Below are 14,034 nucleotides of genomic sequence, written 5' to 3'. Positions count from 1 at the left end.
TTTCCTAAGACCTACCTGGGGGCCGTAAAACCATCTGAAAGTGTCCGCACAGCGTGCTTCTCTCCTAACTTACCCCAAACTCCTTAACTGCATCCACCCCTAAGGAGTCTGCTTGACCAAGACAATAAGCATGGCAGTGGTGAACCACTTCTTTTCCTGACCTTCCAAAACCTCATACGTTTGTTCCAGAGCGTCGCAGGCACTTTACAGAATTGGCTACGTACTAAGAAAGGTCTACTAAATCAAGTACACTCAAGAAACTTGCGAGCTCCAGAAGGCCTAATGTGCTTTTTACACCACATAAATCCCCTCCCGAGCTATTGTGTTTCGCGAATTGTGTAAATTAGGGCATGAGAGCTATTGAAAGCAATTGCTTAGTTTTTTAGGAGCCATGTAGGTATTTCAGCAGTTTTTCGAGTTCTATGTTTATATCGAAATCGCCAGCGAATTGCTCTGTTTATTACAATACCTGCTATTGTCACTAAAATTATATTATTTCAAGGAGGGAAATCTCCAATAGTTCCTTGTAGTAGGTACTAGGAACGATACTGTGGCAAGAGCTTTTGTTCTAGCACAGGCACTTTCGTACTATGCTGTGTTAGCTACACGACTGCTTTTATACTTTATTTTTACTTACATCCATTTGCAATTGTCCTTCGAGGCACATCCCATTACAAGCCCTTGTAGGACCCGGAGCCCTCTGCAGCGGAACGCACAGAAAACCGACAAAGAAGCACTAACTTTGGAAGACATCCAAATAGACAAAAAAAATAATGCATTTTAGAAATTGGTGACCCATAAAATAAACAGTACAAACAGCGAAAAATATCACTCATCTATATAAGCACTGATTATCAGCCCGTGAAAGATAGATAAACTATGCAAAGTTGTGTTAGGGTTTATTTAACTATTCAACAATTTTAAGGGGGAATCTGCGCGGTTTCAGGTGGCTTGGAGAGCTCACCTTTACACCCTCTTTGTGTATTAAGTGGTCGAATTATCAGAATCATCTGTAATTTTTTTCGTCCAAATGCGTATTCGTTCTGGAAAAAATTGTGGAAGTTTATAGAAACGTACGGCAATGTGACAAGAAAGCTTTGCGAGTTTACGAACGAGGTGTAATTTTGATGTAGCTGAAGCATTGGCGCTTGTGTGGAATCTTTTTTCGCGCTTCGAGCTGATTATAAACGCATTTTATAATGTTAGCAAGATTGTTTTCAAAGAGAATTAATATCCATTTCCCGCATGGGAATCTATCCAGCCGATTCGGGTTTTGCCTCTCTAGAATATAATTCGAAAGCGTAGCAATTCAGTTAAGAGTGTTGTCTTGAGTACAATCAGGCAGCCGCGTGGGGTAGCAAAGAGTTAATATTGATCCGTTTTTTTATTTGAGTCACCCCCACGTTTTTTTTCACCCTCGCTTTTTTTCATCCCCGGATGAGTGTTTCTATAGCAACTGTACAGCAGGTGCCAGCGAACACGCAACACAGACATCACGTCATTTTCAGTCACTTACGGGACTCCTTTGCTTTCCAATTATTTCAATTAATATTAATCGGTAATTAAGGAGCTCATCTTAGAACGGGACGAACCCGCCCCGGGTTTACCTCGCGTTATTAAAGTTCCCATTGAAACTAACTCGTGCGTTTTATAATACGCAATCCGTCCGATTCAACACAATTTCTTTAATGGGGTTACATCGACTCCGGAGCTTCATTTATCACATTTTTACTACCGCTCGGTTTTTGAACCTTGAAATACGATCTAGGATAACTTCACCTTAGTTCGAAACCGTAGGGAAACCATTCAAAAAGTCGGCCGTGAGGGAAATATGAATAGCTTTCCAATTATTTGTAAATATGTGTGTTTGGGAAAAGAAATCGCTGTATCTTTTATTTTACGCTATAATGGTCTTCAACTGCATCCACGATTGGAAAATGTCAAGAACCACAGTTTATACTCCTCCTTGAGGTCGATTATATTATTATAGGGTTGCTATTATCGTAATTATATTTACTGAATATAATACGAGTACCTTGGGGGGTGCGGAGCGCGTAGCCCTTCGCTCACTTTTTAGCTCATTCATCATTTCTGGTAGGCATTCGTTATAGTTCTGCTTTTACTTGTTTCTATACCAGAAAGAAATGAAAGTGTTTAGAGAGTGTCTAATTTACAAAACTTACATCATGATGCATATTTGTAGGGCCGTTATCAATTTCTTTCGAGAAGGTGAATTTCACTTTGTGGAACAGGTGAACGCCACAGTTCTGACTAACAGGATGGGTGGACAACAAAATTATTTATAGATGAATATAGTGTTGTATAATCGAAAGCTTCCCTCTCGAAACAACATCGATAAATATTTTCTTGTAAATTCAGTCGCTATTGCATTGTCACACTTGGCCTAAGTTAGTAACTACATACTGATTTACAACCATCCTTCTTGAAATAGAGGGGATGAACCGAATCATTAATTAAATCGTTAGAAAGTCACCTTACTATTGCAAGAGGTGTATTTAATCTTCATTTCCAGATGCTTGTTGAAAAACCTTTACGCTATATCCTTTTACAGAAGCCCAATAAAATTATATTAATAATAGCTAATTCCTGCAAAGCCAACAATTGATTTAATGACATTGCTTCACTTCCAAATCAAAGAATTGGTAGTTTTTTCTTCATCTTCAAAAAGAAAGGAATGCTTCCCATAAATCAGAAGTAGGAGCTGCACCCCCAGAGGTAAATACTAATCGTAATCGTCAAATTTGGACCGCTCTAAAAAAGCTATAGACGAGAAACCGATTTGAAAAGGCGAAGATCTGCCTTTACAATTGACCAAAAAACCAACGCAAAGAAGTTGCCTCAAATATTCCAGGAAGAGACATTTCAACAAGTTGCTAAAACCACTCAGGAAAGCCGTTTTCTAATAGATTATGGAATGACTACAGCCCTTTGAATTTTCTTTCGAAATTGGTTTCTAGTCTATAACTTTTGATTGAGAAGTCTGATCGAAAAAGTACGAATTGTTTTGGATTCTACGCACCAAAATTAATAAGAAAAAATGTTTTCCCGAGAAATTTTGGTGTAGTCGATTTTTGGTAAAAAAGGAAGGTTATACACTGCCTTTTTTTGAGGCCCGAAAAAAAAAATTGTCTCAGATCGACCCGGAAAAAAATTTTCTTATAGAATGTGGCCTGTAGAATCCATAATTTCAAACAGTTCCAAAATTGGGCTACTAGTTCAAAAGTTACAGCCCTTTGAATTTTCTTTCGAAATTGGTTTCTAGTCTATAACTTTTGATTGAGAAGTCTGATCGAAAAAGTACGAAATGTTTTGGATTCTACGCACCAAAATTAATAAGAAAAAGTGTTTTCCCGAGAAATTTTGGTGCAGTCGATTTTTGGTAAAAAAGGAAGGTTATACACTGCCTTTTTTGAGCTCCGAAAAAAAAATTGTCTCAGATCGACCCGGAAAAAAAATTTCTTATAGAATGTGGCCTGTAGAATCCATAATTTCAAACAGTTCCAAGATTGAGCTACTAGTTCAAAAGTTACAGCCCTTTGAATTTTCTTTCGAAATTGGTTTCTAGTCTATAACTTTTGATTGAGAAATCTAATCGAAAAAGTACGAATTGTTTTGGATTCTACGCACCAAAATTAATAAGAAAAAGTGTTTTCCCGAGAAATTTTGGTGTAGTCGATTTTTGGTAAAGAAGGAAGGTTATACACTGCCTTTTTTGAGCCCCGAAAAAAAATTGTCTCAGATCGACCCGGAAAAAAAATTTTCTTATAGAATGTGGCCTGTAGAATCCATAATTTCAAACAGTTTCCAAGATTGGGCTACTAGTTCAAAAGTTACAGCCCTTTGAATTTTCTTTCGAAATTGGTTTCTAGTCTATAACTTTTGATTGAGAAGTCTGATCGAAAAAGTACGAATTGTTTTGGATTCTACGCACCAAAATTAATAAGAAAAAGTGTTTTCCCGAGAAATTTTGGTGTAGTCGATTTTTGGTAAAAAAGGAAGGTTATACACTGCCTTTTTTTGAGCCCCGAAAAAAAAATTGTCTCAGATCGACCCGGAAAAAAATTTTCTTATAGAATGTGGCCTGTAGAATCCATAATTTCAAACCGTTCCAAGATTGGGCTACTAGTTCAAAAGTTACAGCCCTTTGAATTTTCTTTCGAAATTGGTTTCTACTCTATAACTTTTGATTGAGAAATCTGATCGAAAAAGTACGAATTGATTTGGATTCTACGCACCCAAATTAATAAGAAAAAGTGTTTTCCCGAGAAATTTTGGTGTAGTCGATTTTTGGTATAAAAAGGAAGGTTATATATACACTGCCTTTTTTTGAGCCCCGAAAAAAAAATTGTCTCAGATCGACCCGGAAAAAAATTTTTCTTATAGAATGTGGCCTGTAAAATCCATAATTTCAAACAGTTCCAAGATTGGGCTACTAGTTCAAAAGTTACAGCCCTTTGAATTTTCTTTCGAAATTGGTTTCTAGTCTATAACTTTTGATTGAAAAGTCTGATCGAAAAAGTACGAATTGTTTTGGATTCTACGCATCAAAATTAATAAGAAAAAGTGTTTTCCCGAAAAATTTTGGTGCAGTCGATTTTTGGTAAAAAAGGAAGGTTATACACTGCCTTCTTTTGAGCCCCGAAAAAAATTGTCTCAGATCGACCCGGAAAAACATTTTTCTTATAGAATGCGGCCTGTAGAATCCATAATTTCAAACAGTTGCAAGATCGGGCTACTAGATCAAAAGTTACAGGCAATGTAGCATTCAAGAAAGGCGAAATTGTCAAATTAGAAACACCTACAAAAAATTTGTAGGTTATTTAAAGAATGGCACGGTTGTCACAAATCGATTAGAAAAGACATTTGTAACAGATTTTGGAATGTAGAGTCAAAACATTGATTTAAAAAGGGCACGAATTAATTGCCTGTAAAATCGAATCAAAAATTCTTTCGGACAAAGGCACTTTTCCTCTGATTTTGGAATGTAGGATCCAAGACAGTTTGATCTGTTGCAAGGAGCTGGTATGAAGTTACACAAATGGTGTGCTAATGATGACGAATTGGTACAAAATGTTCCGAAAGCTGATCAAGAAAGTTTCTCCTTTGCTGATGACAAAAATGATAGTGTGAAAACTTTGGGCAAGTTGTGGAAGCCAAAAGAAGATATTTACAAGTGTGAAGTCTTAAGTAAGATCCAGAAGTTTCGAAATGTTATTAAGAGATCAATATGCTCGGAGATTTCGCGATTATTTTGATCCACTTGGATTGATGAGTCCCATTATTGTAAAAGCTAAGATTTTTATTTAAAAATTATGGATCGACAACGTGTCTGGGGATGACAAACTGAATTACAAAGAATTGAAAAGTGAATGGCAGAAACTCAGTGAAAAGTTGAGTGATGGGTCTATTATTGAGATTCACATTGTTTGCTACAAATTTTGAATCGATTGCATTTTCAGACGCATCCAAGGATGTTCCTTTAACTCTTGAATCTATCCCTAGTTTTGTCCTGAGAGAGATCTTGTCAGCGCGCACAACTTCGTGGCGGATTTTTTTTTTCTTAGGGGAGAAATGAACCGCCTTTTGCACGGTGCGCTTCGAGGGGTAGTCGACTTTGGGTGCCCACCAGTTTTTTAGAGCTCGAATCGCGGTCTCTCTTTCTCGTGTCGCCAATAGAAGCTCGAGCTAAGTGCCCAAAAATTGAGTACCATTTTGTATCGGGTTTTGAGCCACCAAACCACCAAAATACGAATTGCGGATGAACGGGACATCGGAAGGGGGTACTGACAAAGGGAATATGGTCATACAAGACATATCATCCATTTTAATACTTTTCTCCGTTAATTTGTTTAAATAAATCATCTCTTAGACCTTATTAACTGATATTTATTACTTACCTAACCTATCAACGGAAAGGGAAGCTATAATAATTACAGGGCGCCCATTATGTCTGGAATATAGTATATATCTCGGCAAATAACAACTGTACACAAAATTTGTCTATTATATAAAAGCTGTTTAAGATTTTATTTTACATAAATTGTTTTTATTTCAACAAACAAATGAGTAACGAAGAACAATTGAATTTTTTTTAAATAGCCATGTACCCTTTCAGGGCTCATTTGATAGAGGTTTTTCTCTTTTTGTTGAAAAAAAAAATTGGCAATAATTGCTGCAGCAATTTCTCCCAGAATATTCAGATATTTATTTCCAGCTTTTCGTGATTGGTTTGGCCATTGTCTTACAGTTAAGGGCGACCATTTATTGCGATGAAAATCATTTTACTGCTAATTTCATTTTGTTTAATAAGAAACAACCAATGGACGCGTTCATTTGTTTTATTTTGATTTAGAGTATCTAGATTAATGTGACTGATGTAATTTCTTAATAGAGTTTTTACATTTTTTGAAAAATTTTCGGGTACTAACATGATTTATGTCATCAAAAAAAGAAAAAATTAAACAAATTCAATTGTTTTTCATTTCTCGTTTGTTTGCAGGAATAGAAACAACTGAATGCTTCCTTATTATGGGAAATAAAATATTAAAGAACTATTATATTGACAAATTTTGTATACAGCCGACAGTACATACACCAAAACATATTCTATCAGAAATATTCATTTTTTAATCTGTCTAAGTCGTAAGACAAGTCCACTTTATGTGAATTTTATAGGAAAGACTATAGTTTTCGCTATATTTTTTGGTATTTTGTCTACTGTACTAGTATTATAAACAATTATTAAAAACGAATCCCACAGAAAAAACAAAATTGTAAGTTAGCTGTATTTTAATTTTATTTTCTATAAGATAAATATTATTAGTTTCCGTTGGCAGGTAGATAAGCAATAAATATCAGTTAATAATAATTTCTGAGAGATTTTTGATTTTACAAATTAACGGAGAAAAGTATTAGAACAGAACATATACAGGCTGTTCATTTGAAAACTTCCCACCACGGATTTATCGAAAACCACTGATTAAAGGAAAAAACACCGAGACACGTCAAAATATTTGTAAAGGGGGACAACTATTTAACTAAAAACTATTTCACCCCCTTTCACCCTCTGCCCCCAGGGTCATTCTCTTAAAAGTTTTAAATGACAGGTGGTGGTCGTGAGTAATAGCTTGTTTGAAAGGTCATTCGAAGTCGTTTGATTTTTGAAAATCGGTTGATTTGTTTTCAAGAAAATTTGAAAAAGCTTTATTTAACTTGATTTGTTCACATAGAAAACAAAGAAAATATCACTTTTTATTTCAATAAGTGTTCAATATGTTGCCTGTTATTGGCCAATCAATGATATAGGCAATGTTCAATTTCGTGACGGACATTTTCAAAAACATGATGCGTTGACGAAGTTCACCCAAACTTTCAGGTTAAATTAAATTAAATTAAATTAACTGACAGCAGATTAAATTCAACAAATAAGTGATATTTTCGTTTGTTTTTGTTTTCTATCTGAAGAAGTTAAGGGAGGTCGATTCAATAAATTAAATAAAGATTTTTCTAATTTTCTCGAAAACGAATCGACCGATTTTAAAAAATCCAACGTCAAAATAAAGGACTTCGAAAAGTCTTTCAAACAAGCTATTACTCGATACCACCTATCATTTAAAATCCTGGGGTAGAGGGTGATGTACCTAGTTTTTGGTTAAAAAGTTGTCCCCCTTGACAAATCTTTTGACGTGTTTCGGTGTTTTTTCCTTTAATCAGTGGTTTTCGATAAATCTGTGGTGGAAAGTTTTCAAATGAACACCTTGTATATTCCTAATAGAGGTAATTTCTGTACGTTTGGCTAGGAAAGCTTTGAGATTTTATTATCTCGATTGTAGATCGTTCTAGCAATCTTCTCCTCTTAAAGCCTCAATTGAACACTCTACCTATTATAATGTGGAAATTGTATAGTATGCATAATTTGATGATAGACAAAAACTAACCAACAAAAACATTAATGCAACACAACACATAACAGCAAAATAAGAGGGTAGTCTTATTTAAACATTTTTGCATAAACTAAGCTTTTAGAATATTGATATGAATATTATATTTACGAGGTAGCATTTCGGTTCAATCGATGAGAGCCCATTTTTGTTTAGTGATGCCGTAAAAAGTTGGTCGAGTTTTTAAAAATCGCATTTTTCTGAAAATATTAGATTTTAATTTTGTTCTTCACATGGGCAATTTTCACAATTTTTTAATAAAATAACCTTTTTTTATTAAATACATGTAACTTACCTATATTATAAAAATTTCAATATTGCAAATAAATAATTATTTCGCAAAAAAAAAAAATTTTAATAAAAGATATAATTCTAGGACAATTATATATCACAAGGAATAATAGGTACTTCATTCTTAAAAAAAAAGGTTGACACAGGGTCCGATTGAAACGTAAAAATCAATGAAAACTTAATTTCAAAGGGTCACCATTTGGTCCCTAAATGGTACAATCAATTTAATCATATTATAAGAAATAATACCCATTTACCTATTACTGAAATAGAGCAACTAATTTTTCAATATCTAAATAAAAAGTGGATCCTATTACGTACAAACAGGATATTAATGCACACTTTTAAATTCAAAATTGTTGATTTTTATATGGAAAGGCCGTTTTTCCAAAGTTCCTCGTATCCCTGTACCGCATTTTTCCAGTCATTTGTCTTTTATCTCAAGTTATCTATTTAACTGTAACTGCTAAAACTACGGGTTCTATAATGCCCGAAGACTGCAAGACAGAAAACTCCGAAAATGATTGTACATGTATAATGTATTCAACATACAAGGAGTGCAACATATTTACGTACGCCAAATGTACAAAATTTGACCTATTCGTACGGTGAAAACGGTGTTATCTGGTCAAATAGCAGTAAACCTCTAATGAACTTCCGTCCTGGATAATTAAAGGTGATCTAATAGAAGCGATAAACAAAAATAAATACAGTGACTGCTGTGAAAAGTAGGTACTGAAGCTTAAATCAAATCGCTATATAATTTATAACTTCATTTAGAAAGATCCTTTGATTTGCTGTGACAACCGAATTTAGATCTACTTCACAGATTTAAATATACCGAATTATTGGGTACATGTCAATGACGTAAGTAATAGCTGTGGGATGGAAATTCTGGACCGTCATCTGAAAGGGTAGTTTGGTGGGGAAGCACCTGCAGTAATTAGTCAGTAGGCGGAAGCACGGCGTAATCTCGCCGGGCCCATCCTTATCCAGGCTTCTTTGTAAGATATAATTAATGTTTTGTCCGCTCAAAGGACCTTCCTGCTTTGTTTGATCTGCTATACCACAAAGTAACTTATTCTTTGAAATATTTTTCAAGTTTCCTTCTGTATAATCTTTTACTTTTTAACGTAAAGCTCAGTTGGAAATTTGCGGACATCACCGGGAGAAGAAATTTAAATTTGCCAGTTTTAATTTATGTTCGTTAGCATTGAAAATCTAAAAAAATGTAAATTGGCGTTTCGTGATCAAGTAATTGGTTTGTTTTTGCTCCTCTAAGTACAAAGACTTAGTTATCAAGCGAAGGGAATATAAAAAGTGCGCGCGGGGTAGGGAACTAAATTAATTTGGCGCGCTAAACAATGGCCGCCCCGCTAATGGTACCCGTTTGCAGAAATTGCCTCGCTATGCGCGGTTATTTTTTATGTAGATTTTTTTCTAGTCCCTGGGGTGAAACGCTACCCTTTCCGTGAGACTCATGCATTTTTATAGCCTGGTTTTATGTAGAATAAACAAGTGGCTGACAAAATGTCCTTTTCGTATTCACGTCGCAATCCTTTCCTTCATACGTGTGACGTTCGGAGATTAAACTAATTCAAATTTACACCATCCCCGACAACCAAAGAAGGATTCATTGCCAAACTGATATCGTTCGGGACAAGCCAGTAATGCGGGTTGTTTCGAAATGAAACGATTTCAAAGGATTCGAGCGCAAAACGAAACGGAAGCGAATGAAATTAAAAATGTTTGGAACCGCAGATGTAATTTGTAGGTGGTTATGGATGGGGGTAGCGTATTTTTCTAGGGAAGCTTTGTAATTATATTTTTTAATTTATCTTCCTTAGTGCCTCGGCAAGGACAAACTGTAATAGATAACACAATGCATTAGCCGATGAATTTTCCCTATACTTACTTACACATTTATGAATTTGCATAGCAACTGCTCCTCTCTCTTAGGAGGAAAATTAATTTATTACAAAAGTTCGAATTATATGCGTACGTGGAGAACGCAATAAAAATTTTAAATTATCCCTCCTTATTTACACAGGAACCTCATAATATATTCATTCTTTTCATTGATGCTCGGAAAGGAAGGTAACAAGTTCTTCCTACATTTTAATAAGGATTGACTCATAATGGGAAAATATCACTCCGAAGGATTTCGAATTCAATTAGGGATTCAGAAGCACGAGTCCGTTAACTGTCACGTCCTTGCAAGGACTGCCTGGATGCAACATGTGTTCCGTTCTAATTTCGAAACTACCACAACCAACTTTATACGGAATTTTCTTACAGCTTACATGTAAAATCGACATATTACAATGATATGAACACGTTACAGAATTAAATCAGCTCACCCTTAACTACCTATCACGTTACACTACTTCAACCCTTCATCACGTTGATCGTGAGTAGAACGGAGGACAGAATCTTTACTATGTGTAATGGATAAAATATACATTCGCGAATGTGGTCTACTATGCACAATAACCGCATTTGTTCACTTTGTCGCAGTTGACTGATGGAGTGCGGATACCAAAATACCTACCTTCGTGGGTAAGAATTTTCGCAATCAACACAAGAAGAACGGTAGGTATATGAAACATCCATAGGAACACACTGTGTTAAAGCATTGAATAAAAAATTTTTTATTCAATGGTTAAAGGAAGCTCTCAATCCTGCAACGTAAAAAAGAGAGGCTGTGTTAAAAGTAAATGCAATTATTTACTTATTTACAAATAAGGACAAAGTTGGTTTGTTTCACTTGAATTTGTGCCTCAATGTTATTGTTCCTTTTAGAATTGTTTGTATTGCGTATTATTTTCTTGATTAAAGTTTATCGCTTTTATAATTTATTTAGATTTAGATGTAGGGACATCTGGTCATTTGCAAAGTCCTCCTATAGTAGTGGTGCAACCTCAGCCACGAGTGTTACCAATGGATAAATTTATGCTGGGGAGGCCTTACCCTGAATAGGGAGCTTCGGTATTGGTAAATATTTTATATAATCGTACTAAGGACAAGAGGATGTGACACACTTCCTACCAGGCTACAAGCTCAAATCCTCCTCTGTTTCACAAATTCTTTCTCTTGTTCTCGCAGCAAGAAAGTGAAAGATTTAAACAAGAAATCGATTTCTAAGGGAGTTTTTTCAGACTCGCCCTTAGAATGCAAAAAAAGTTCCATTTTTTCGATAGAAGGCAACTGGACCTGGACGTTCGAAAAAACGAAACTTCGGAATTTTTTCACAATGGCACGAAAATGCTAATTTTGGGGCCCTCCCTTGGAGCCAAAAAATAACCAAAAGATGTTATGGCAACACCCTATGTGTTATACATCATTAAAAATCTTTGTATAAAGCTTTTTAAAGATACAATTTATTTCACTTATTTTGAAAACTGCCCAAACTGCAAGTCATTGTATTTTTAATACCAAATTATGACCATTTTTTAACTTTGGAGAATTTGTCTATAATTTCCACACTGAAAATAATTTTTAAGAGCATATGTGCAGTGACCTTCTTTTGGGTTTGCATCACAACTTTAGTTGTCAATAGAATCCTATTTAACATGTGTAGATACTGTAACAGGGGATCGCTGTAGGCTTAGAAAGAATTTACAAATTTGCTAGCATAGGACATTTTATGCGTGTACCGCTGCATAGTCAAAGAAAACGGAAACTAAAATGCGAGAAAATGAAGAGCATTCCGGTAAGCGATGGGTGTACAGGCAGATAAGAGCCAAACGCAACAGTGTTGCTGGAAGAATAATAGAGGTATACGAAATCGATGCCTTGATACGCAATTGCAGTTAAACAAATTTGACCACCAAATCGTTGTGGTCCAGGGTGCGAAACGTTCATTGCGTTTGTAGTTGAAGTGGTTAGTTACGATAAAATGCGAGTATATTAATCAAATTTGTGCGCCTTGTTTATATGGGACGATTCTAATTTAATCAGGCAACAGGTAAAATGTTTAAAGACGATTAATTGGTGCTTTTATTAGCAGTTGAAAACCATAACGACGGTAACCGGCAGAAACGGTCAAAACAAACTAGGGAATAAAAATACGAAAAATTAGGCCAGTAACGCATTAGTTAACCTGGCTGCAATTAAGTTTTGGAAGCTTAGAAGACCCAGAAAAAGAAAAAGCTCTGGACTGTCTGAGTCCGATTGCTTGTGCCACTGAGCCTGGAAGAGACTGTGATGCGGGAGGCGTGTGTCTGAAAGTTTTACCTCTGGAGTGCTTGATAGGATGCCTCACCGACACAAAATGCGAGGAGGACCCTAATAGGCTCGTCCCTGCGGAAGAAGTACTTCAAGATAGTGGCCCTGTCATCCGGGAGCCCGTATAATAACAGCTATTAGCTTGCTTACCTAAGGACGTGCCATCCCAGGGCCTATTAAGAAGAACGGTCCTTTCCAACCAGTCCAAGGCCCATTGGTCCTGTTGTTCGGCTCCAATAGCACCCTGCAAATTCCATCGGAATCTTACCAGCCGAGGAAAGGGCTCCCCCTCTATCCCGTCGACAATTGCATTCAATGCAACCATAATTCGCCTCAACTGAGGCTCAGTGATGTCCACTTCGGGGTGTGATGCCCAAACGATGGCCACTCTGAGCCCCGCCGCAGCGACTTGCCCATAGGCGGTTTCACCCGTAACTTTCGGCGCTCCAGAACCTCTGGAATTCCTCTCGGGCTGCTTTAAGTCAGACCTTCTCTCCGAACTGAAACACTTAGCTCCTGGCGTGCGGTTGCCCCCTTGAGCCGCCCACCTAGACACCGCCTTGGGACTTAACCCTCGAGCCGGCGGCTTCCTGGCCATCGCCGTTTGTGCGCCAGCCCTATTCTTTTTTCAAATAGGAGATGATCCACCACCAGGTATCCCGTTACCAGACCCCTTTTGAGAGCCTGGTTTGTTACTATCCTATAACGAGGAGCCCAAAAAGGGTCCATACAATTCCCACGAGTAGTGCGGAAATGCGGTCTCACCTGGACAGAGCACGTTTGCTCCGGGCTTGGCTGCTAGGCCCTCCGGGAAGGAAAGGGGTCAACACTCGGATGTCGCCCGATCTCCGAGGGCCACCGTTATCGACATTGCATCCCAATGCCCCCGCACGGGGCTAACGCCTTGACTTGGGAGATTGGTCCGCGGCGGCAAACTTCGTAGCGACCAGTTTGGTTTTTTTGATTTGACGACGAGCCACTTATAATCGTCACTATCCACACCGAAGCACAAGTCACTTTACGATCTTTCAGGCCGATGGGTGCCTCCACTGCACGAGAAATAGCACTCTTGTCTTAACCATCACACTTTTATACAGACAAGGAGAAGCACCAAAGAGGTGGGAGATTGGGGGATTTTAAAGGATGGGGACGACAGTGGCGACATCTAACGGAGGAATTTTACAACACATGCTACAGGATGTTTACAAATAACATTAAGACGTCGCCACTTTTATATTTTCTTACATCGGCAAAAACGTTGCTGGGATTAGTGAGAAATTGAAACATTTATTAGTCGACAGTTGTTGCCAAACTTCAGATTTCGCGCGTAAATGTAGCCTATAGGAATAGTTAGGGGTAGATTTAATTGCTACAACTCAACGCTGAAGCTGCTTTAACATTTGAAGGTAAATAGCTCAAATAGTCAAGTAATATATATTGTTGAAGGGGATTTAATACCGTGAGAACCTTTTGCCGGAATTTATTTTTTGGGGCAGTTATTGCCTGGCCTATGATACATTATTTGTGATTTTTAATAAGCTCCCAATCCTTCAGA

At 36.9% G+C, this 14,034-nt stretch overlaps 1 protein-coding gene across 1 annotated transcript in view; it reads right to left on the bottom strand.

Moving 5' to 3' along the window:
- The window catches only part of LOC116182066 (hemicentin-2), an 89,983-nt gene extending 76,906 nt beyond the window's left edge, over positions 1-13,077 (bottom strand). The window contains exons 1-2 of the mRNA XM_031502566.1: positions 12,630-13,077; positions 12,355-12,554 (exon numbers count right to left, since the gene is read on the bottom strand). Coding sequence (XP_031358426.1) covers positions 12,355-12,554; positions 12,630-13,077 — 648 coding nt within the window. The remainder of the gene's footprint in view (positions 1-12,354; positions 12,555-12,629) is intronic.
- Between the last annotated feature and the right edge of the window lie 957 nt (positions 13,078-14,034).

This window comes from Photinus pyralis, unplaced genomic scaffold (assembly GCF_008802855.1).
Source record: "Photinus pyralis isolate 1611_PpyrPB1 unplaced genomic scaffold, Ppyr1.3 Ppyr1.4_unclustered_Scaffold337, whole genome shotgun sequence".
In the NCBI taxonomy this organism is placed as follows: Eukaryota; Metazoa; Arthropoda; class Insecta; order Coleoptera; family Lampyridae; genus Photinus; species Photinus pyralis.
This window is presented reverse-complemented; position numbering and strand designations above follow the sequence as displayed.